This window comes from Taurulus bubalis (assembly GCF_910589615.1).
Source record: "Taurulus bubalis genome assembly, chromosome: 7".
NCBI lineage: Eukaryota > Metazoa > Chordata > Actinopteri > Perciformes > Cottidae > Taurulus > Taurulus bubalis.
The window spans coordinates 20966379-20990980 of NC_136595.1; the positions used below are offsets into that span (position 1 = coordinate 20966379).

Below are 24602 nucleotides of genomic sequence, written 5' to 3' on the forward strand. Positions count from 1 at the left end.
TATATCTGATTGATATGATTAAGTACTTTCATGTAGAGTAGTTTTGATGACTTCTATTGTATAAGTAAAACATTTTTTGAATTCTTCAAAATGCAAACAAGTCCAATGAGTCATGATTTCTGTAAAACATTTATTAAGTTGACATGGGGGGGGGGTTGGTGAACAAAATGTTTCAAAATGGCCTCGGTCATGTGTGTGAAGCGATTTTCATGACCCTGTCAGTAGATGAATACATGATGACCATCACAAACAAAAATAAAACATGTAAAGAATTTATCGTCTGTGTTATGTGTGTTCTTTGGTCTTGAGAGTTCCCCTGGGAAAATAAGAAGTTGTGTAAATAAAACAAAAACAAAAATAATCATAGCAATACAATTTCTCAAATGCCTAACATTATTCTACTATATACAATAAGTATCCGTGGTTGATAGAGCTTGACTTGAGCTTCAAGTGATTTTGGGTTTTGCTCGCACATGTAATACAATATATTGTAAATCTAGTAAATATTGGCAACTTATGGCATATTCTTGGCAATCATGATGAAAGTGTCATCGGTCAGGTCAAACTCAGGGAGAAGTAATACAGGTAAGAAATATAAGTCACCTTTAGATACTGTACATGAACAGCACTCGGGTTCTGCACAGATTCCCACCCAACAAAATAGAGTACAAATATTTTGATGCACATAAATACTCTGTGCATCTTCAACATGTAGGCCTCAGAATAATAGGGGAATGGCAAAAGAGCCATTATTTTTCTAATGAAAAGTTGGAAAGCCCAGAGAGACTGGGCAGCATGTGCCTTGACCTGTTTATTTATCAATGAAACCTTTCCATAAGTTAACCTGTCCATTTCACCATCACTCTCTTAACATAACCATATTAAGTAGGATACTACTAAAACAGGCACACATGAGCCACTTGTCTGTTAACTCGTACAGCATGACTGTTGACTAACATTGTATCACCACTAGGTGGCACTTCAGAGCCAAACTGTAGCCGCAGCAAAACCCAACACCATCTTTAGCATATGTATTAAAATAATCAGTCAGAGGCTTATGTATGTGCACATAGAATGTAAAATTGAGCCAGTTTAAGTGGTTCAAGCAGTGACCAAATCTGAGGCTTCTTTGCCGGTTCTTTTTGAATAAGTGGTCAAAAATCATTTCTGGGGAGAATTTCTGCAATCACCGCTGGGGACAAAAAAAGAAGCAATGGGAACAAAATGACTTCCCATCATTAAAGAAAAGGAAACCAAGTTGTGCCTTAGAAAAAATACATCAAGGACAAGCATTAAGTTAATCCCCCTTCACACTGGGAATAAAGATTTTACAGGTCGAAATGTGGAATGGAGTCGAACATTAAAGGAATGTTACATGACGATCTCATCCTCTCCAGCATCCTCTCTGTGCTTTTATAAGCTGTTCAGTTCCTGCAGGGTCTGGTCCAGGACTGCATGCATGCCCAGATTCTCCTCTTTGGCTTGTGATAATTTCTCTGAAAAGAAAAAGAAAAGGGACACGGTGAAGCCTCAACCATCAGAAAATAATACTGCTCGTCATGGCAATGTATTCTCCTTTATAGGTTTGTCAGCTTCCTTTGCAAAACAGCACAGAGCGCTGTTTTACTGGACAGATGTTTTGCATAACTATTTTGGTTAACGTTGTGCCACATGCAAAAACCTCAACCACATCGCTGTGTCTTTCATGCATAAACTGCTGACTGTTAGTAGATTACACTGTGGACGTCTTAAGAGGACTTGTGTGCTGCATTTGTTGTATTTGATGCTACAAAGTGGAAAACCAGTACACAAATATATCAAAACTATCAAAAATTAGTTAGATTTACAACCAAAATAGTGTTTCAAAGGGTCAAACGGGATTTCAAGCTGCATTAATTCACACAAAGAAAACAAAGTAAATCTCACCTTGTCTCACATAAACCTCCTGATAAATAGACGTATAATGTACATAGCTACCAGTTTGACAAAATCAGACTGTTACCTAATTACAGAAATCACAGAGTTCATGGTAACATACACTACGTAGCTGAGATTATGCATCAAACGTTTTACAAAGGTATACAACTTGAGAAACAAAAGCTGTGAAGTAGGAAATCATTTTTTTTAATTCATCATTTCCTGTATAGGAAGATGGGAAGAAGGCACATACAGTATGATCCACAGAAAGAGTATGAATTCAAAGCACAGGACAGAAAAAGGGAAGTGAGAGGCAGACAGAGAAAGATGTTAGGGCATCTACAGAGATGTCATGTCATTAAGGGCATGGTCCAGCTCCTCACTAATGGCCTTGTACTTCAGCTTCTGAGCATACAATTCATCTGGAGGTCAGAGGTCGACAGGAAGTAGAGGCAGGTTGTCAGGGACAGCGGCGACACAAACAAGCCAAAAGCAGGATAAGAATGAGAGGCAGAAGAAGAGCAGAGGGAGGAAGGAGAAGACAAAAAAAAAATAGGTCAGGCTTAAAAAATGCAGAAATGCTTGGAAGAAAGAATGATGCATATCTAATTACGCGTATGGCTCTTGAGCTGGGTGAGCTTTGAGCATTTAAAACCTGCTCTAACTGTGTCATATAACTGCTCCAATAAATATTAACTCAGCTGCCTTTGCTTTGACAGCAAAATAATGCTGACGTAAAAACATCTGAGCACATTCTGTCCTCTTTGGAGTGGTTGTCCTTTAAGAAACAAGGGTCTTCCATTAGTTTCGGGATCCTTATACATTTCGCAGGGAGTCCTTTCTTTTCCACAGAATTGATTTACAGTGTTGCTGAAACAGGACTCTCCTTCTGGGGCCTGTGTCCAACTGAAAGTAAGTGTGCATGTGTGCATTAAGATGGACCAGGGTTAAAGTTGGCCCCTGATCTGCAGGAAACTCCGCTAAACAACCTGTTTGTGGTTCATCAACAAAGTGGCGCAACACAATGACATGTGAGGGATGCAGATCTCTACCTTCCAGGTCATCAATGGACTTTTCCAGTTTGGCCACGCTCCTCTCTGCAAACTCTGCACGGGTTTCAGCCTAACGAAACACAGACACAGCATGTTTTACGAAGTAGAGAGACACGCTGTTACGCACTGAATTCCACATCCAAGACTGGAGGAGGCAGGTTTTCAAGTAACTTTTGCTACCTTCAAGAGTAACCGTAGACATTACATGTTTTACATTCCAGTTTTCAATGCATGCAGATATTAATAATATTTCACCACAAAAATGATCATTTGTACACCAATTACTTTGTTACCTTGACTTTGTGAAGAAAACTTAGTTTTTCTCGCATGCCACCGCAGTGAACAGACAATCAAAGATAAATTAAATGAAATGTGTTTGATAACAGCAACACTACATCAAACACAAACCCTCACACAGCTTGTGCAGTATAACCCAAGTCTTATTTATTCAGTTGTAAGCTCACTACTTCCCAGACTCATGCGTTGTCGCTAAAACTTTACTGTTTAAAATACTTCCACATGAATGGTAATCGCACGGATGCACATGCGCGAAGCTGTTTATGCAGAAGTGTTTTAAATAGTATGGTTTTAGCAATAGATGTACGTGTTTGGGAAGTACCACCGGGTGTATATTCATCAAGTTTTCCCTCTGTTTCTGGATTCTGCATTCACTGCAGAAGCATGCACACAAAAATGTCTTCATAAATTCAAGGTAACAGTACGGGGGGACTAATTCACACACAGCTGATTATTTGGGGGGGGGGGGAATTTATTACTTTAAGCTGATACAAAATGAATGTCGAACCAGTTAAAGTTCTTAATTTAGCACCAAAATAACACCTTGAATATAAAGTCTGCGATAAAAACTTGATGAATATGTTTTTTGCCATTTATTTTTAATTTTTTTAAGATGTATCCAGTAGAGGCGGGTAGGAAACGTAGCGAGAGAGTATCATAGAGGACATGGCCTGATTTGACCCAGGGACACTGCAGTTACATTGTATGTGTCCTCTACCCAACTATGAGGCCCGTCCCAGAGTTTTTTCTGCAACTGTCACTAGTGTCAGTTTATATTTGGGATATTGCTGATTTGTTTCCTTCCAAAAACACAGACTACATGGTCAAATAGTGAGATCAGTAGAATCAGGATCTCACCTCCTTCAGTTTGTCAGTCAGAACTTTGATCTCCTCCTCGTACTTGTCTTCTTTTTCTGAGTACTTTTGACATACAGAGACACGGAGACACAACATTACCTAATTAGTTACAGTAATGCGAACACATCCTTTCATCTACAAATGCACACAATTAATGTGAACACACACACACACACTCATCACAAAAGGATAATAATTGCTCCAACAGCAATGGCACCACTCCCTCTGAGGCAGGATGCGAGGCGTTGGCATGGCCTGGGAACAAGTTGTGCTGCGATGCCAACCACGGCAGGCCTGACTGAACAAATGGCAGGTATTTCTTAAAGTCACGTGATAAGTCTGGCCTGCCTGTGCCTGGGGAGGAATTTGACGTAGCAAGCAGGAAGAATGCGCTGCAGGTCTCTACTAGCTGCTGGTTTACGTTTACCAAAACACCTTATGCTGCCATTAACCCCGCACATACGGGAAGAAGCCTCTGAGATCTAAGATATTCACGTGGATTGATACGTTCAGGTTTAAATCTAAACAACCTGAAGGGAAAATAAAGGGTTGCGTTGTAAGTACGGCCTTATGATACACAATTATTATAGAGGTTGTATGAAACAATACTTTGGTGATGTGTTATCCCTCCCTACTCACTTAAATGACTGCCCACTGAGCCATGAGAACAGCCCCAATGATAGCATACAGGGAAGTGGAGATGAGTACACGCTGGTTTTCAGACTGGTTGTATATATTTAGATTGTGTATTTTGGAAAGAGAAGAAAAGCAACTCCATAAACCATCAATCAGCTGTGTAAGTATCTGCCAATAAGATTAGAAAATTAAGTTTCATAATTGATGCATTTTGAACAGATACATTTATCTTTGGCAAAACATTGTCACTTGGTAAACAACTCCCACTTTGTGGCTAGCCTAATAGGCATAAAATGATGTTTATCTTGAACATTACTGGATATAAAAAGGAGAAGTGTGTTGCAGTCTTTCCTGTGTGGAAAAACACCACTAATCTGGCCGCTCAGCAGGCCAAAAAAAGAAGTATTACTTTTAGCTAAATGTGTATTTCTGCTGCACGGTCCAGTCATCGCCATGCATGTCCCTCACATGCATCATGATACTCTTACCTTCTCAGACTGGGCTTCTAAGGACTTCAGGTTGTTGGTCACATTTTTAAGCTCCTCCTCCAGGTCCCCGGCTTTACTGTGGAGGTAGAAGGACACATGCTTGGTTTCAAGAGCGACAGGCATGTGTGTGTATCTGCTCTTGTGTTCACTTGGTCACTCGTTTTACCATTCTGAGAGCTCGGCCCTCTCCTCAGCTCTCTCCAGCTCTCCCTCCAGGATCACCAGCTTACGGGCCACCTGGGACAACAATCAAAACAGGTTTTTGGACTCGAAGCACAATAGCATCCGAACAGACCAGAGGAGGCCAGATTAAAGAGGAAAAATTAAAAGTTGCGAGCATCCCAATCTTTTCTGAACCAGCTCTCGCTGTCAAACTCACCTCCTCGTATTTACGGTCGGCCTCCTCTGCAATGTGTTTCGCCTCCTTCAGCTGTATCTCCTGAATCTCCATCTTCTCCTCGTCCTTCATCGCTCGGTTCTCAATCACCTTCATCCCTCTGAGACATGAGGCATTAAATGATGTTATGAAAGCCAGGAACACACATTTCTCACACAACTGCCGGCATAAATACACATGAACAGATTAAAATCGATTCAAAGTTTAATCTTTTTTTCATACAAGCTGACCTCTCGCTCTCATCTGCGGCCTTCTCAGCCTCCTCCAGTTTCTGCAGTGCTGTGGCCAGCCTCTCCTGGGCTCGGTCCAACTCCTCCTCGACCAGCTGGATCCTACGGTTCAGACCTGCTACATCACCCTCCGCCTGTGAGGAGGAAAAATGTGGGAAGAGAAAAATTTAGTCATTCATTCATTCAACTTTAAATCATCCAAGCTGGTTATCCCTTCCCCCCTTTTCCCCAACATGAAACCGAAAGAGAAGGAAAAGGCACAAAGAGGGCAGTGGGGGGAGAGATAAGTCAGCAGCTCAAAACAATAAAAAAACTATGTAAAAACAAAACCAACACTGTGATAAGTCCACTCTAAAATAAGCAAATGTATGCTATTACATTAGCTGAGAGTGTTTTTTTTACTCTATGCTTTAATATACAGCTCTTGTTAAGAGTTTTTATGTTGAAAATTGACAAAATTGACATTTTATTCATGAGCTTCTCACACGAGGAGTGCAGAGTAATTGTCACGGACTGAAAGTTCAGACAGAACATCTCAGAACATAATCTTGGTATTTTCTAGCTTTTTCTTTGAGGCATCTTCCATTTTTTTTTAACCCAAACGACCTTTTTTTAAATGAACGATTACTATTAAGTGATTATGTATTTTTGGAAAATATTTAATGACAACTTTAGCTAATGTCCTCCAAAAGTAAGACTTTTTGAATAATAAAGACTTTTCATCTGCACTTGCTCCCATGCTCTAAACCAGCGACAGTTTCTAAATGTTGAGTTGAGAGTTATTAGTTTATAAATGTATTACCATTGCAAATAAATTCTGTATCTTCTTTTGGAAGGTGTTAGTAGTGGATCAAGGCAGGCATGTTGGGAGAAAGGCAGCTACATATACATTTAATTCCATCTGTAAGTGAGATATGATAATGTATTCGTTACGCTCTCTAGGACCCGCTAAGGTTTCATAAATCAATCGTTGTCTCGCTGATGGATAGTAATAGATATGAGACAGCTGGAGGTCCTTGGAGGATCTTCTACAGAAGTGGTCTGGCTGGAGAGTGTAATCCTTTTTAATATCTGAAGATCACGGGACTTTGGACTTGAACGAAACATTTACAAAAACTCAATTTCCGGTGACTGTGAATGCAGAACTGGAACCAGGTTGGACAAATGAGCGCCTTCTCATCTGCCTTTGGTAAACAGAGGAAGAGAGAAGAAAAAGAAAGCAAACAGACAACTAAACAGGCATTTCCTCTCAGTGGGACAGGGACTTTATCCAACCACCGCCTCCTAGGGAGCCGCTTTCAAACTGGAAACCCGCCCACCTCAGTTTTTATACAAAGGTCACACCAAAGAGACTGTCCACTGTTAAAAGTTTACAACCAGGTAGCTCAGACGGCACTACATAACTGCACTTTTAAACCCGTCCCAATGCTAAATTATTCATTCAAACTCAGAGTACTCACACAAGTCAACTCCCCGTTACTAAAATGAAACACCTGGGGATTTCTTAGACAAACAGACGCTATTCTGCGCTCCGTTACAGGGCAGCAGTTAGTAGGTCAGTGACTCATTAGCTAGTCATTCAGTCCAGAAGTCAGGTTGCCGGTCAGATCAACAGTCAGAGTGTAGTAGAGGAGTCATTCTGGCAGCTTTTGGCAAGATAAAAAATTATTACGAGAGACAAAAGAGAAAGGATTGGCAACGAGGAGGAAAGGTAACACTGCAGGGAGAGTAAGAGCAAGCTCAGAAAGCTCAATGGAAAAGAAATATTCAGGCTGTTTGTGCAGAGAATAAATGGACTTCTCATCTTCCATTCTGTCAGACACTCAATATTTCAGGAAATGAAAGCATGGTTTCCTGCTGGTTGGCAGCTGGCAGTGGCCTCGTTTTTAATTTTTAAGATTTTCTCCCCCACATCTCAATGTCATCCTAAACTGCTGACTAGCCAGTCAGTCTTTCCACATCTCTCTCTCTCTCTCTCTCTCTCTCTCTCTCTCTCTCTCTCTCTCTCTCTCTCTTTCTCTGTGCTCTCCCAGGTCCTGCCCTACTGCACCCAGAGCTGACAGGGGAGGCCGCTGATATGAGACAGGAAATGTCTGTCAGACTCGCGTTGACGTGCCTTAAAACGTGATAGAGGAAAACCTAACCCAACATGGAATGAATGAAAAGTCATAAATCGGTCGGACAGCTTGAAATCTCATCAGCAATGTCCTTCACATAGGTCTACCTCTGTCGACACCTACATCTGTGTGGTGAGAAACGTTGAGCAGAATTAAACCGGAGCCTGAAATAACAGATATTGTTACTCCCTTAGTCGAGCAATGTGCTGTGGAGAATACTGTCTGCACACAAACAAGCAAGCCATTCACAAAGCTTTAGGTTCAGCCACACATCAGACTCCGTAATGCACTTCCAGACACACGCACACTCTGCAAACATGCAAACAAACATTGTCACTGGGCCAATGCGTGCCTCTCTCAAACAAACATCTCCAGCTAGCAACCGGCTAGTTTCCTGCCAAGTAAAAGGTGTGTCGTCATTCGTCAAGCGACACACAAATGCAAAAGGTCTTGCGGCAATATCAATCAGATGTGTGCAACCTGCTATGTTATCTGTCATCAGCTTTTACCAATCACAGGCGGGGAAACCCTTAGCAGACAGAGACCACCTTGTGTCAAGTAAAGAAGCTTATGTGCATACTGAACATACTCTCATGCCTCTAATTCACTCAACCATGACCACACAAGAGAAGAGTTTTCCTGTAAGTCCTTAGGATAGTGTTGAAAATACATTTCCTACAGCTTATTAAACTCCTTGAATACATACTTAAAGCAACACAACAACAAAAATAACAAATGTGACTGCAATGTTCAGGTAAAAGTCATAAGAACAAAGAACCACAAAATCGAACGACACACTTTTACTCTTACTAAAAACAGACTCTTAACGCTACTTTGCAAATGAGGATCTTGAAAAAAATGGTGACAGGAAGTCAGCTGGGCAACATTCTTTCATTTCCTCCCTTTGATTGTTCTTTCTTTCAGAGCTTGTGTTCTCTCTGTTTCTGGCCATGCCCCTTCCTTAAGCAACCACTTTGCATTCTCTGACTGCCAGGGACGCACCACCGCCTTATATGGTAAAACAAACTATGGAGAATGTTTGTGGTGGGGTATCAGGAAGATTGTGTCAGTGAGCACACATGCACACGCACACACGCACACACACACACACACACACACACACACACACACACACATATATATTCTGTAAAAGATACTGGACGACGAGTAGCTGCTCTGTTATCATGTTGGCTTAATATGTAACCATGCTTTTGCTGCTGGCTACTTAACAGTTCCCCTTGACCAGTTAGTGCCTTGCCAAAGGACATTCAGTCATAGTGGCTGGAACATTCCTAAAGGAATACTAATAACATTTTTAGGAGACTTGCTTATTTGCTTCCTGAGAGATGAAAAGATTGATGCCAATCACCATATAGTTAGCTTAGCACAAAGACTGGAAAAAGAGGGAAACAGTTAGCCTGGCTCTGTCCAAAGCTCACTTGTTTGTACCAAAACCGAACATTACAAATGATGCATTTTGCTTTTAAATGGGGTTACGTGCCAGACTTATTCTTGGAGTAACCTTTCACAGTCTCCACTGGTTGACTGGAACCATGACAACAATCAAACCACATAAGTGTCGTTTTTACACCTTTTTGAATGGATAAAACAAACAAGATAAAACGTGTTAATTTGTGAGCTTTAGAGGAACTGGCTACTTATTGTAACCGGTTGCTGTTTCCAGTATTTCAGCTAAGCTTTGGCTGACACTTCATATTTTCCATTTTATATTAATAGTCAAACATGAGGGTGGTGTCCATGCTCTCATACTACAGGGAGCAGTAAGCGTATTTTCACAAAATGGCAAACTATTCTCTTCACAGTCAGTGCTGCTTGGTTATTCTGTATTTTTTTTGTCCATGAGAGCAAGCGAGCTCGCCAGTCGTTGATATCATGGCTTGTCCATCTCAAGCATCCTCGTCCCTAGGACTCCAATGTGCTGTATCTTAAAACCCTTACCTCTCTGTCACTGGTCTCTACTTAGTAAACAGTCTCCTGACTTTTAAGATACAGCACAGTTCCACAGGGAGTGACTTAAGAAATACCTGAGTGTATTAGAGACCAGATCAAGGACAAGTGAAAGAGGAATCTAATTATTGGCTGATTCCAGGGCAGTGGGCTAATGAGCTGCATAATGCTGTTGGGGTTCAGTGAAGTTATTCCTGACACTGCTGCTCGCCACTCTCAATGTGACTGTGTGTCTGTGAGTGTGTAATCTTTTACCATAAAGATCTGGCATGCAAAGAGAGCTGCATACAATGTATAGGCCAGCCTGTCATGAGGTGTGATATGTAAAAGAAGGTCATTAAACTTCCAGACAAGTTTCACAATGACGTCTCTCTGTGCAAAGAATAGTTTGTCAGACTTTCACACAGATCTTGAGCTGGTTTAAGTCTTTGCTGCACAATCTATTGTCTAATACTGACAAGAGGTTCATTGAAACCCATCTGTTAAGAGGCCCTTCAGGAATCCACAAAATACAACAGGAACCAAACTATATAGACAGTTTTACATATATTGTATTGGTCTTTAATTGTGTGGTCTCTGAACACACAGAGGATAGTTGATGGAACCATCAGCAATCTTTTTTGCAGCTTATCCGATCGCAATACAAGTTTTAATCCATTCCTTTCAGGCTAATTTAATACCATCTCCACTCTGCAGTACAAGCACCAACATGCTAACAGATGCAGAGATCCTGCTTTGACGAAAGCATCCCGGAAAATGTTTGAAGCATCTCACTGAGCCTTGCATGCATCTATAAAGGAAAGGCCTGCATCATATCCACTCTCTAAATGCTACTTAATGACATTTTAGCAAATTTAGCTTTGCAACCCGCAGCCTTGGCCTGCATAATCAGCGAAGCCACAAGTCACTAACATGGGAGTTTTTCTCCAGAATGCCAGCGACTGCCAAAACGTATCAACATGTGGCAGTTATATTTGGAAAGTTGAGCTATTCCCAGGGAGAAAGTCCAAAGAAAACAGTGAAACCAGGAAGTAAATCTTTCCACGGAATCTGTGGAGTCTGCTTGAGGCCTAGCTGAAAACCTTCAAGCTCCCTGACCTCACCGACCAGCAGACAGAGGAAACCTCTCGTTCATTTTGACAAACTGATGAGCTGAGGGAAGTATGTCTAAATTACTTCCTGCAATTTGCTTTCACAGTCGTTATGCAAGTAGAACACAACATCAGTGTGTCAAGCAAATCCAAGGTAACGGTCACTATGGTACAGTAGATGAAGAATGTTTATATAAAAACAGATGAAATCAATAGCTGACCCCCATCGCCATTAGACAATTAACGTCAAGTGAACTGACGAGAGCTGAAGTGGACTGGAATATCCACCACATTATATTCCACCACACACACTAATCTTCCTGTTGATCAAGGCTGGAGCTCAGGGACAGGAAGTGTTGGGAGTAAAAGCACAGGAAGTGCTGGACCAGAGTCGGTAGACGACATCCTGGGAGGGGCAGCTGGTGTATGCGTGTATGTGGATGGGTGGGGGGGAGGACCTGCTTCCCCACGCTTACACCTCAGTGGAGGTTTTGAGTCCCACTTCCCTTTTCATCTGGTTTTAAACTGTATTTCTGCATTTTACACCAATTATCACCATGGCACTGAAATTGCTAATTTGCTTCCATATTATAAGGAGCTAAACAGACAGATGGTTTGTTCCACAAAACAATCTGAGAAGCAGTCATTGGAAACATTGAAGATTCCTACATAATACAAGAGGGAAAACATCTTTACCATTGAGAAAAGCCTTCAGTGCCATTATTTGCTCTTCTTCCCATGAATAAATACTCTCCCGTTGTGATATAACTGATGCTCCTGCAGCATCTACGCTAACCTCTTTAGGAGGCGCCAGCGTTGTTTAGAACGTACAGTCCCCTCTTTGTGTTGTTATGTCACTAAACCACCCCCTTGGCTGCCAGTAGCTCCCAACAAGACGCTGATTGGTCTGAACCACTGACAGTTCGGACACAGACGCTTTAACTGAAGCCTGACAAGATGGGTTTTCATGTGATCTTGCCATATCGGGAGAATCCAGCTGCAATGCAAGGTAAATGAAGAGCAGCAGATCTGGTGTCGCTCACACAGCTTTCAGGTTCATAAATAAAGTACACATCATCATCTTCGGCCTGACTCTTTCAACTCTGAACCTTCCAACAAGTAACTGCTGTGAGCACTTTGAAGGAGGAGCAGCTCAGTGAGAATAACGGCTGTAATTAAAACACATCTAAGAAGGTTAAATGAGCATTCAGGCCTATGTCATGTCTCTTTAATCTGACAGAGCCTTGAAGCATTATTGAGTGGTTACGTCTCTAACAGCTTTAAAACAAAACTTGAAACAACAAGCAATTACTTTTATTCTTTTTATTTAGTTAGATATGTGGCCAAAGGTTTTTTTCTTCTTCTGATGCCTTTACATTTTCAAACGATGATTCATTATCTTAACAGACTCAGCAAGGTTCCTGTTTTGATCTCCCCATGCTCAAATGAAAAGAGGTTTTGTGCCAAGGAATAACTGCAGGTTGCCCTAATTATTCACATATGGGACCACACCAACCTCGCCACACAAGTGCACTGCTCTGTTTGACTATGAATGCACAATGAAATGGAAAAAACATGTCCACATTGCAGATATAGGACCATTTCAATCCACCTAATTAACATTTATAAGCAGTAATAACACTTCCAATACGTTGTTTACATACACTATAATGTATAATCTAGGTCTTATCATGTGTTTATTGATCTATTTAACAACATATTTAACTCCTCCTATGAAGCACCCATGAGGTGGTTTGTTATTTACCCAGACGATGATTGTCACTACCTTATAACATTGACGAGTTGTAACTATATAAAATGCGTCCTTAATGGAGAAGAAGTTGTTATTAATTGTTTCAAATACTTTAAAATGTCCTTATATGGGCGTAAAACTACTTTATAAACTACTTCTTCTTTTTGTGTACCCCTCATAAATTATAAATAGAGGAGATTAAGGTAAAGTGTTCTCATTACCATAATACAGGGGTAGTAAACCGCACACAGTGACTTCACCAATGGTACCCGAGCTATAAGTGTGGAGGAGAGGTTTTTGGGAGGAAAATATTGAAGTGCCCTCTCATCCACTTGCCAAATGTATGCCATGAAGATCCACCTCTAATTGTCTGGAACTTGTTGCCTTCTTTGTTTATTGCTGATGAACATGATCGATGGAAGGTTGGAAGGGTTAATGATTTCTACTCAGATGTGAATGTTTACATAAGGATGGCAGCCTTCTTGTATAATGCTCTCATATATTGTAGGCTACAATGCCCTAATAATGGAAAACATTATTACGACAGTTTCTTTTCTTAAAATATTGCCATGGATGGAATAAAAATACAGATCGATTGGAGATGTACATTTGTGATGTGGTGTCATGATTAAACTTAATGTTAAACATAATGCTGATGTGGCAGGAGATGACAAATGAAACGTTCGTATGCACCACCAAGTCATCTATCCGTTTAAGGCATTTAGTTTTAAAGTATGCAAGTATGCAAGGCCAATAAATGAGTGAGACAGAAGGCATCCACCAAAACAATCACAACCTCCCAAAATGTTGAAGTCAAGGTTCTAAATATGTCCCAACATGTATTGGCAAACATACAACTATGACCTTTAACTTCAAGACTGAAATTATTTTTAAATGAATAATTACTGACGTCATTGATGTGAATATACATTGCCTGTTACCTAACAGGCGGTTAGTAACAAAGGGGTAAGTCCTAGAGCACGCCAGCTCCTTTCATCATCGCAGCTCCCATATCTTTACAGCCACACCTTCCCCTCCCACTCTCCTTGAGTCTGTCTACTTGTTCTGTCATTAACCGACTTCTATGCAAAGTATATGACACCGAATGCCATAAAGCAGCACGTGAAACAAGTCAAGAATGTTACCTAACTGTGCTGCTTTGTGTTTTATTTTTTCAAAATCCAATCTCTACCTTTTCTGTGTAAAGTTACAAAACTTGGATGTAGACAGAGTCAAGAGGCAGACAGACGTGATGAATACAAAAATGGATGAGTCACCTTCAAAACAGCCACGCTTCTACCGGTAGTTTTTTGCTGATACATGATAGTGTTGAAAGTAGGGCTACAACTAACAATTGTTGTGTCAGAAAAAAGAAAAAAGAAATGCACTTTACAACTTCCCAGAGTCCAAAGTTACATTTTCTTTTTTTGTCTAGCCAACAGCCCAAAACCCAAAGATATTCTGTGTATTATCATGGGAGGCTAATACAACAGAAGGTATTCACATGGTGGAAGCTCTAACCAGTACATTTCTACTATTTTGGGCTTTTAAAACTAAAATCTTGAGGATTATGAAACGATCAAAATGTTTGCTAATTCATTTTCATGTTGATCGACTAGCCGATTAAGTTAGAAATAGTTCCAGCTCTAGTTGAAAATGGCACATTTTCCAGACTATTCGTTGGAATCGCTAATAACAGAGTAGGCATGCTTTTAAGTATATATGCCCTTTATATTTTCCTATCATCAGCGGAGGCAGGATGGTGCGGTGGTTGGGCATTCAACCAGGCAGCTGCTGGCATACATCCACCATGCTGGAGTACCACTGAGCAAGCAAGTGAGTGAGAAGTTCATTTCCCTGGGGAGTCACAACATTATCCTCTTAATCTAAACGTTGGCAGCTCTAAAAGCTGCTAAGACCTCATTAAAAAGTAGTTACACATATGATATAATAAAGTATGAACAGGATGTATATCCATAAGAAGTATTCTGATCAGTCTAATAGATTAATTCAACTGCACAATAAGCTCAATGATGTCTACGTGGTCTACATTATTCACAGTAGTTCTACAGCGGCCTGTAAATCGGACCACACTGAGCATGCGCACAGACCTGCAGGAATCCAAACTTTTTTTTCATTACAGAGACCAACGCCTTGCATTGTGGCACAATCACGCCCGCGAATGAATCAATGACATGAACTAACTGTGTCTCTTTAGCGGCTGAGAGGTGAATATGGAGACGGTAACGTGGTGGAAACAGGCTGACAAGGTGATAGACGAGCGGAGCGAGAAAAGAGCCTTAAAAGAAAGTAGGCGAGAGAGGATTTGATTGTCTCACTTTCTCTCGGAGCTCCCGTTCACTGTCCAGCTCTCTCTGGAGGACCTGAGCTCGGTCCTCTGCGTCGTCGGCCTGCTGCTGCAAACACTGAATCTTCCTCTTCACAGCATCCAGAGAGTTCAAACCTGCCATTGTGGACTATTTACTCAACTTAAGACGATACGTTGAGGGGGGGAAATGCAGTTTCTGGGTTCTGCACAAAAATAAAACGAGCTACTGCGTCCTGCTTTGTTGGTCTATATATAATACTATAACAATAAGAAAAAGGACTTTGACCGTTGATATAAAAAAAAGAGCAAAAAAAAAATCGGTGTAGGTCCGGGGCCAAAGTCTTTGGAATGTAAATGAGTCGTTCAAGTGCAAGGAAAAGTTATATAACCAGGAAGTAACGCTGTCCAGGTGTTCTCCAAATGTTTCTTCTGGTCTGTAGGAATGATACGTTCACGAGCCGTATAGAAAGTTGTCCTCGGGAATGTTGCAGTTTTTGGTCCGGACGAGAGTTTGAGGAGAAGGATTAGAAAAGCTGCGCGGTGAGGAGAGCGGAGAGCGCCAGACTGTGCCGGAGGAGGAGAGAGATGATCGGGATGATGAGGTCAGAGAGGGCGGGGCGTGTGTCCTGTAGTGTGCGCGTGTGTGTGTGCCTGTGTGTGTGCGTGTGCGCCACAGTCTACGGTGTGTGTCTGTGTGTGTCTGCATGTAAAAGCTGATCCCTATGACTGATATGATCATTGCTGTGAGACTTTCAAAAGAAGAAGGAAATTCAGGACATTCAGATTAAAAAGGTCCAGTGCCCATAGTTTAGAGTCAGTGGTATTTCCCTTTATAGACTCACGCTTAAAGTTTTGAAGTTTCCATCCTGCTTGAAAACACAATGTACAGTATACTGTGTATGTGAAAGCTGAAACAATTTCCAAAATGATTTTCACAGACTCAACAAATAGAACAATCTCAAAAGCAAACATCTCTTTTTGGTTGAACTACTCAAAGGTCACAGACTTATACAAGCTGTTAGGAAGGGTCATGATTTAGCATCACTTCGGTCATAAAGGGTCACAAGCTTAAAACGGTTGAGAATTAAATAATACGATGTATTGTGTAGAGTTAGAGCGCTATATAAGATGATATTAGCTTATAACATATCTGTGTATGTATATATAAATGGCAAACATTTGTTCCATTACTTAGTTTGTGTACCTGAGAGCTCTGACAAGTTATTTTTAGAAGTGTAAAATGTCCCTCAGGGCATCTGTAATTAACCACATTCGAGAAATTACAAAAAAAAAATTATGTTATGTGTCTGATATATAAACAGATTTCTTTCCTTGAATAACAATATTGGTACTGACTGCAAAAATGCAGCATCAGTCAGGCAACATAATCATGTGACGATATGATCTGTCATACTCACATTCAGTGGAATATTAAAACCAAAGTTTGGTTACACCGTTACATTATTATAAATGTCTTGTGGATCATTTTTACATTTCACAATACAGTTCAGTCATAATCAGGTGTTGAAATAAATACATAATAATATATTAAAAAATATGATTTATTTTTCAGTAGGCCTGAATTTAGGACAAAAGTGAAAGGACGTACCATTAGATAAAACATGCAGAAAACTAACCACGTGGTGTGTCTATAGCACAGTAAATCTATAAAGTAAACTTGTATACAATCATGCACAATCAAATATAGGCAACATCATAAATGTTTCTATTTTTGAGGAACCGTGTGGCTGATTGTCTTAAAGGAGTGTGCGAACAAACATCATCCACCACCTGCCTGCTAGGAGATGATGTTCATTGTGTGGGTGTAAATCACATTTATGCTGCATCCTTCATGTTTCTGTGCCAGCCCTGCCTGTGTTTACCCTCTCGGTTCCCCATTCACACGATCGGTCTTGTGAGCGAACACGCCCGGCTGGACGAGCAACTAGGCCATCAGATCTCTGCTCGCTTCAGTGCAGCTCAGGCAGCTCTCAGCTACAATTCAGACCTGCTGCTCACGGTGAAGAAGAAAATCCCTCTCAATCAATCGCATCTGTTGATTGAGCCTCCCTCTGTCTGATTTGCCCCTTTGCGCCCGGAAAAGCTGGGAGCATTGATTTCATTAGACACAGGAGTGTGGGGCTTTCTGTTTGCCTTAGCTGCATTCCTGACATACCAGAGCCCCCCTGCCTGCTCTCTGCTTTCTCTGCCCAGCCGCCCCCACAGTCCAGTTTTTCCCTAAAACAGTAACTGTTGCCTCTGTGATTGCTGTTACCAATACCTGTATTCAAACTACTGTCCATGGTGCCATCCTCTTTGGCTTTCGCAACCGTAAGCTTGTGATCTCTCCTAAAGGCCGACTCTCTGTCTGGTTGCTTTTCGCTGACAGTGAGCTGTCATGACCTAAATATCAGCCACCCCGGTCGATGGTGCAGGGACTATTTTTTTCATGAATCACAACTGCTTGCTTGTTGAGGTCTTTGGCTCACTGGTCTGCTTTCCCAGCCCCCTCCAGGTTTCCGATCGGGCCGTGCTCTCTGTGTGAATTGAGATGTGTAATGACTTGACTGCTGGCTCTAATAAGTGACATGTGGAGCGGGATTCATGGAGGTGGAGCAGAGCGGCTTTAAGAGCTGGAAATGTTGCTGTGGGTGTATAGGACATCACTGTAAATATACTAAACATCTATTTTTAACAAAACGTAGAAGTGGAAGCTAGTCCGACTCAGACTACAACCTCAACAACTAACTTTTTCCTGGAGCCCACTCGACCCACTTTACATGTGAGGCTTCTCAGAGCTATTCAGAGTTCATTTGATCACTGTGTGAGGATAATCCAGCCTCAGTCCCTGTGTTTGTATGTCAGACACTTCCCTTCTCTTTGTTCGTAGTACAACACTGCATTTCCCTGGGATATCCTCCACAAGGCTCAAACAATACCACATCTTGGTGGCAGCTGGCAGGGTTTTTGTTTTCATGATGCTTCTCCCTCCACGGTTAGCTTCGTAATCTTGTTGGAATCACTGCTTAACTGGTAGGATCGGTATTTTATCCTTATCTTGAACATAAGGGACTCCCTAATATGGACTTTTCTCTCCCTTTCTCTCCCTTTCTCTCTTTCACACACACACACACACACACACACACACACACACACACACACACACACACACACACACACACACACACACACACACACACACACTAAAATGCCAGAGGAACCACCACTGACAGATATCCAGCGCTGTGGTTTGCGGTGCTGCCAAAAATTTAGAATAGGATCTTTCTTCCCACATTGCAGCTGATTGGCCACAGGAAAACTGGCATATCCAATGTTCCGCTACATTTACTGAAATTAATCATTTGTGTATACAAAAACAGCTCATAAATGTAATGTGAGAGTTGGTTTGGGTCCAATGAAGAAGTCTCAGTCATCCTGTTGTAGGAGGATTCTAGATTCATAAATGATTCCTCATTTATGGAAGTATTCAGAGATTTTACTTTAAACAAAAGTAACAATAATACATTGTAAAAAATAATCTATTACAAGTAAAACACGGAAATTTGATAAATGGCTTTAACTTGAGGCGAAAAACTACAAGTATCAGTTGAATATTAAAGTATCACAAGTAAATGTACTTTTCCAAATAAATGTAATTCAGTAAAAAGTGTAATATTTCCTTTTGAAATTTAGGCGTATGAAGTAGCATATAATAATAAAGTAAAGCAGATAATAATAAAGTAAAGTATTTGTGTAAGATATAGATGATATCTACAACATATGAGATGTAAGGTTTGTCTGTGGTGATAATCACATGACATAATATTAAAAAGCAACAAAAAAAACAACTAATATTTCTGTCATGCTGTTTTCGTAATAGCAAAGTATGCATGTAGAATACACAAACTACTGTCACACTAAATGTCTCCATAAACAATAAGCGTCATGCTCATAACAGGAATGATGACGATGCACAACAATGCAGTTTGGCTGTTAAAATTTCTCTGTTTTGGAGGATCTGATTGAAAATACAGCTGTTATCAGTAGAAAGACACAGACACCTGCACCGTGGGCCTAGAGTGCGTGTGTGTGTGTGTGTGTGTGTGTGTGTGTGTGTGTGTGTGTGTGTGTGTGTGTGTGTGTGTGTGTGTGTGCGTTTGGGTGAGGGGATTACAGTTACAGTGTATCCATGTGCTCATCTTTCAGGAGTGGCTGCACAGGAATGTAACGGTCTCTGAAGTGCCCCAAACCATTCACTGTGGATCAAAGTAAACCCACAGCTGGTGTTGGCTTAGAACCATCCAGCTGTGGAAAGATGGGCTCAGTGGTGCCACGGTAACGTGAGTGTGTGTCAAAGTCGGAAAAAGTAAATCATTAACGACAACAGCAGAAGCCTCTTGTTAATATGTACTCTCTTGCTAAGGATTTAATAGGACTGTATCATTATTACTGCACATTTCCAGTCAGGTGAAGTCAAACTCAGTTGACCCTGACCCCCCTGTGTGTGTGTGTGTGTGTGTGTGTGTGTGTGTGTGTGTGTGTGTGTGTGTGTGTGTGTGTGTGTGTGTGTGTGTGTGTGTGTGTGTGTGTGTGTGCACAGTATGTGTGTGACCCTTCACTCACGTCTGCTGCTGTCTTCTCAGACAGTTCCAGTTTCTCCTGAGCATCTTTCAGGCCCTCAGAGAATTTGTCCAGTTCGTCCTCTGTCTGCTTCATCTTCTTCTGGAGGTCCATCAGCTCGTCCTCCAGCTATAACAGGGGAGGCTGTTAGTCCAGTTCAGTACACCTTCTCAGCTCAGTGCGTCTTTATAAAAATTATATGTTTTTCTTTTCTTTGTTATCCAACCCCTTTTACCACTTTTACCATTTCCATTTACCATTTATGACATTTGGACTGGGCCTAAATAATGATTCAGTCTGACGGGACGTCATGAGGCCAAGGTGTTTGAATACAGTGGGAAAGCGGTAGTGGCTGATTTGAGAGTCTAATTGTTTTTTTTATTATGTTTGGTAACATTTAAATGGTAATGGTTTACTATCAGTCTCTCATGACATAACCCAGGTATGCAAAGCCGAATCCTCACTCCCTCTCCCCCCATCCTTCCTTCATGCTCTCTCTCTCTCTCTCTCTCTGTCTCTCTCTCTCTCTCTCTCTCTGTCTTTCTCTCTCTCTCTAACACACACACACACATACACACTCACAGGGTTAAGTGTTCCCCCAAATCAGTTCCCCCCTGAAGGGCCCGTGAAGTACTTCAGATAATCGTATTAAATTCCACACTCATACTGTCTAAAAATACAACCGTTATCAGTGAGAACACACAGACGCCTGGGACTATGGGGCTAATAGGTTTTGTGTGTGTTTAATGTCCCATATGTGTGTCCGCCTTTGTCCATTTGAAATATTCTCATGTGCGTGTGTTGTCTCCTTTGTTGAATACACCTGTCAAACAGGCTTTATGACACACAAACGCTCCATAAACTCTCTTCAAAATGGAGCTGGACTCACTTTTTCCTCTCAAGAGACCAAAATCCTGATTCTGGGTGGTCTCTTCACCTGAAGTGGCCAAAACCACCATGTGATAGTGATAGTGACCTATTCAGTTCCTATGGATTTCTGTCAGTATATCTGCTTGGGTGGTGTAGTGACTCTGAGTTGTTTTTTTTACCCATAAGCAACTGCACAGAAATCAGTGCTGGTGATCAAAAGTATGTGTTTATATTTTGGGATGCCTGGATGTGTTCTTCATATTAGGTGATGCACTTTAGCTTAAAATGATTGACATGATTACGTAACAGAAAATGGATACCTCGTGGTTTCGAAAGCTTATGCCAGTGCTGCCTGGCCTTTTAAGAAGGTATTTGTGTTTCCACAGCCTACTGTCATGAAACAATTTACAATTTACCATCCAGACTCTGAGCAATGACAAAAAAAGGGTTGTTTTCAAATATTTTGTACCTATGCTACGGCGATAAAACAGTAATTTAGCTGTGAGGAATATAGTATATACAAAACGTGAAATATATTTGCAAAAAGTTTCATGAAAGGTATGTCCGGTATGATGATTAGCTTAAGAACAAGATAAACAGGACAGTCTTAAAGGAAAACCTGAAGTATGCCATTCCAGGTCTGAAGCACTTCATTTTTACAAATAGTTTTTGCAGTTCATCCCCCAAAAACCAAAAGATGAACATTATTGTAAGATTAAATTTTTCCTTTGCTTTTTTCGGTTTGTCGGCAGGTATCTTGTTCCATAACTTTAATGGTGCTATTTATTAACTTTTTAAGTGATCGAAAACATTTATATTATGGACACAGTCACGACTACCGACCCTTGCATCACTGTTTTATGTCCTCTTTCATTCCCACCTGCTTGCATTTTTCCTCTGCTGCCTTCTTGTCCGTCTCTGCCTGCTCGGCCCGGTCGATGGCGTTTTCCTTGTCCAGCTTCAGCATCTGCATCTTCTTCTTGATGGCCTCCATGGCGGCTGCTTGGTTGGATTTCCCTCTCTGAGATGGGAAAAAGCAGCTTCAAAAAGCCCTAATCTCCTGTTGTGTTGAGATGTATAGGAAATTCTGTCTAACGTACAGTACTGGAGAGAGCTGGAGTCCAACAAGGCTGCAGAGAAAGAGAGAAAGAGAAAGAGAGACAGAAGGGGGGAGAAAGTAGGAAGGAGACAGAAAGAGCTGTGAGGCAGATGGAGTTGAGCCCTATATGGGTAAACTGCAAGAGAACCTGCCTCCAGTCTCTGATCACCCCCTCCTCCTCCAGCCATGATCTCACCCCTCCCTCCCTCCCTCTTCTCATCCTTTCTCTCCATCCTCCCCATCCATTGCTCCTTCACTCACCACTCTCCTTCCACTCCCTGACTATCACCCTCTCGGACACATACTCCACCCTATCAAACCACCCGTCCAAGGTCTTTCTAAGGATTGGTCTGGCTTCTTCACAACGTGGCTGATCTCCATATTTGGGTAGTTGTGTTTTCAGTGAGAGCCGCCAGTCAGACAGGAGAGAGCGCACGAGAGAAACACAGGTCCTGTGTCCACATTTAACCTCCTGTCAGTGGATAAGGAGTCCTGCTGGCACAAAGCATCTCTCACTCAGGGCCTTCAACAGTGTGTATATTAGAGGATGAGAGAGGGAGCGAGTACAATGCAAAGTAGAGGGAGGGAGAGTTTGAGAGATAAAGGAGGGAGAAAGAGTTTTCTTGCTGTAAATAGAATGTCATAATATTTAGGCATAAAGCTGAAGGTGTGGCCCTGCCAAAGTCCACTGTTATGTCAAGGAGCGTAGGTCTACCTAAACAGAGATTAGTTTGTTTCACTAAGTTGTAGCACACTGTGAAGCAGTGTGATGGTACATACTTTCACATCCTGCAAATGTTTGCCTCTATCATGGTATCACTGAGCTGTTTGGGTTTCATGACAATGTGATGAAATTCAGATAGCTCCAGTTTGGTTAGTTCATATGTAATCATGATCATGGGCAATAGGGGGGAAAAAAGTGTCAGAAGTTGTGAAACACAGTCTGAAATGTGAGCCCTGAGCTCTAGGCATCTAATATTTGAGTCCGATGAGTGAGGGATGAAAAGCAGACTGAGAATCAGAGTTTATGTGAACAATGGAGACCAGTGTCCCCGGTTGCTCACATTCACAGAGAGGATATGCAGAGAGACGGATGGCCATTAAAGGAGGAGATCCATTGTTATGAATGTATGCACACAAATACAAAGAGACACACTTATTCCCAGGATTGGCTCACCCCAGCTACTGTAATCTGTTACTGACTCCGTTCAAACTATACAAGCTAATTTTAAAGTACAGAATTTCACTATTAAAACTGAAGAAATGTCTTAATTAGTAAAGACGACAGTAGTTTGAAAATCAGTTGCAATAAGTTAAACATCTGGAGCTTCATCCAATTAGCGTTACTTCTTTTACTCTTCAATAAACAGGTCATAGATAGAAAGCTAACATTAGCTCTGTTTCAGTTATGCTACGTGACAGTTAACCTGGCAGTTCCAACTCTCAATGTTAAAACAAGTTTGTGTGGTGCAACAGCTTCTAGTTCAGTGATGCATAAATATTAACTTCACAAACACTTGTGTTGTAATATAGGCCAAGTTTGAACCTACAATAAAGATGTGTACCCAGCTACCAAACATATCAACCTAATCTTTTAGCTGAGTGCAATTCCTCACCTTTATTAGCCCTTAAAAAAGGGCATATCACATCCTGATTGGCCAATTGGAGGACATCCCCACACCCTGCTCAACAGGTGATTTGAATAACCTTCCAATCAACTACAGTCAAATTGGGACATTTGGCTAAAATGAATTGGAAAATATGAAATGCCATTGCAAAGAATGAGGGACTGCCTCACCAGTCACACCAAGTTAAAAATAAAGGACATTACTCAGATAGCTGGTTAACCAACTGCCTGTGTGAGAAACTGACACGGAGAAACAGTTTTAGCTAGTATGCTACAGATGTTTGTGACAAGTAGTGCATCAAAGAGCCTTTACAACATCTTCCATAATACCTTACCAGTGTGATTGGTTGTTCTGCCCACTCATTTATTTGCATTCATAAAGATATACTCTAATACTACTCTAATGTTGTTGAGGGTCACAAGTGTCATTGCAGGTGCGTTGCTGAGGACCCAAGGAAGTGTCGTGCTGAGTGTGGAGTAGTTTGCATGAGCGGATCTCCGGAAAGCTGCAAATAGCAATACTTAGGTCAAGCAGTCCGCCCGTTCCAAACGCTCATGGGAAAAGTTTACCTTGAGGGCTTTCTGCCAGAAATCTTTTAAGACAACAAACCTCCTTGGTAAGGTTTAGGAAAAGATTATGGTTTGGGCTCAAATAAACCCTCTCTGGCAGCAAGCCCTGGAGGCAAACTTCTTCCATGTGTGTTCAGGCCCGTTCAGTCAGGTCATTTTTAAAGCAAAATGTCAGTGCATCATATTATTAACATTTACAATAAATCCATATTTTTTTAAGTACTACAGGCTTTACTGATACAGATGTAAAGAGTGTATTGCATAACATAGTATTCTTCACAAATATCAGTTATGACCAGTGGATTGCAGACCTCTTCACTACCTCTAACTCCCTGTTCAATCCATCATACAAATCAGGTTTTGATTTAAAGCATCTGCTCTCTTGCCCTCAATGCATTCAGAAAGAAAAGCCTGAATGCAGGAAATGGCCAATATCTTAAATACATTTCTCAATAAGGTTTTATTAGGAGTAAATGTGTTGCACAGTGCAAAGAAAAACCCTGCTAAAACTGCACAGTTTTCAACAGCTAATGTGAGTTACAGTCTCTCCTTCTGTGGAGCAGAAGAAAGCGCATGAAAAAGAGAAAAATATCACATAATCATCCATTCAGCTACACTTTTCAGCTCAGGCGATCTGCATAGAACAACATAAACAACTGTTGCTTGTTGCTTGCCTTTTGGAG

At 41.2% G+C, this 24602-nt stretch overlaps 1 protein-coding gene across 2 annotated transcripts; it reads right to left on the reverse strand.

Annotated features, from left to right (window-relative positions):
- Positions 1 to 110: 110 nt before the first annotated feature.
- Positions 111 to 21617, reverse strand: tpm4a (tropomyosin 4a; the record flags this gene model as incomplete). 2 transcript variants are annotated; one of them, XM_079220988.1, is made up of 9 exons in its annotated part: positions 111 to 1496; positions 2970 to 3039; positions 4125 to 4187; positions 5249 to 5324; positions 5415 to 5485; positions 5628 to 5745; positions 5876 to 6009; positions 19757 to 19882; positions 21504 to 21617. In XM_079220988.1, the coding sequence occupies 9 exons, from the start codon at positions 21615 to 21617 to the stop codon at positions 1414 to 1416; spliced, it is 855 nt and encodes a 284-aa protein (XP_079077114.1). In that variant the 3' UTR covers positions 111 to 1413. The 2 variants fall into 2 exon arrangements, with proteins under 2 accessions (XP_079077114.1, XP_079077115.1); XM_079220989.1 differs by lacking the exons at positions 19757 to 19882; positions 21504 to 21617 and adding an exon at positions 15144 to 15660.
- Between the last annotated feature and the right edge of the window lie 2985 nt (positions 21618 to 24602).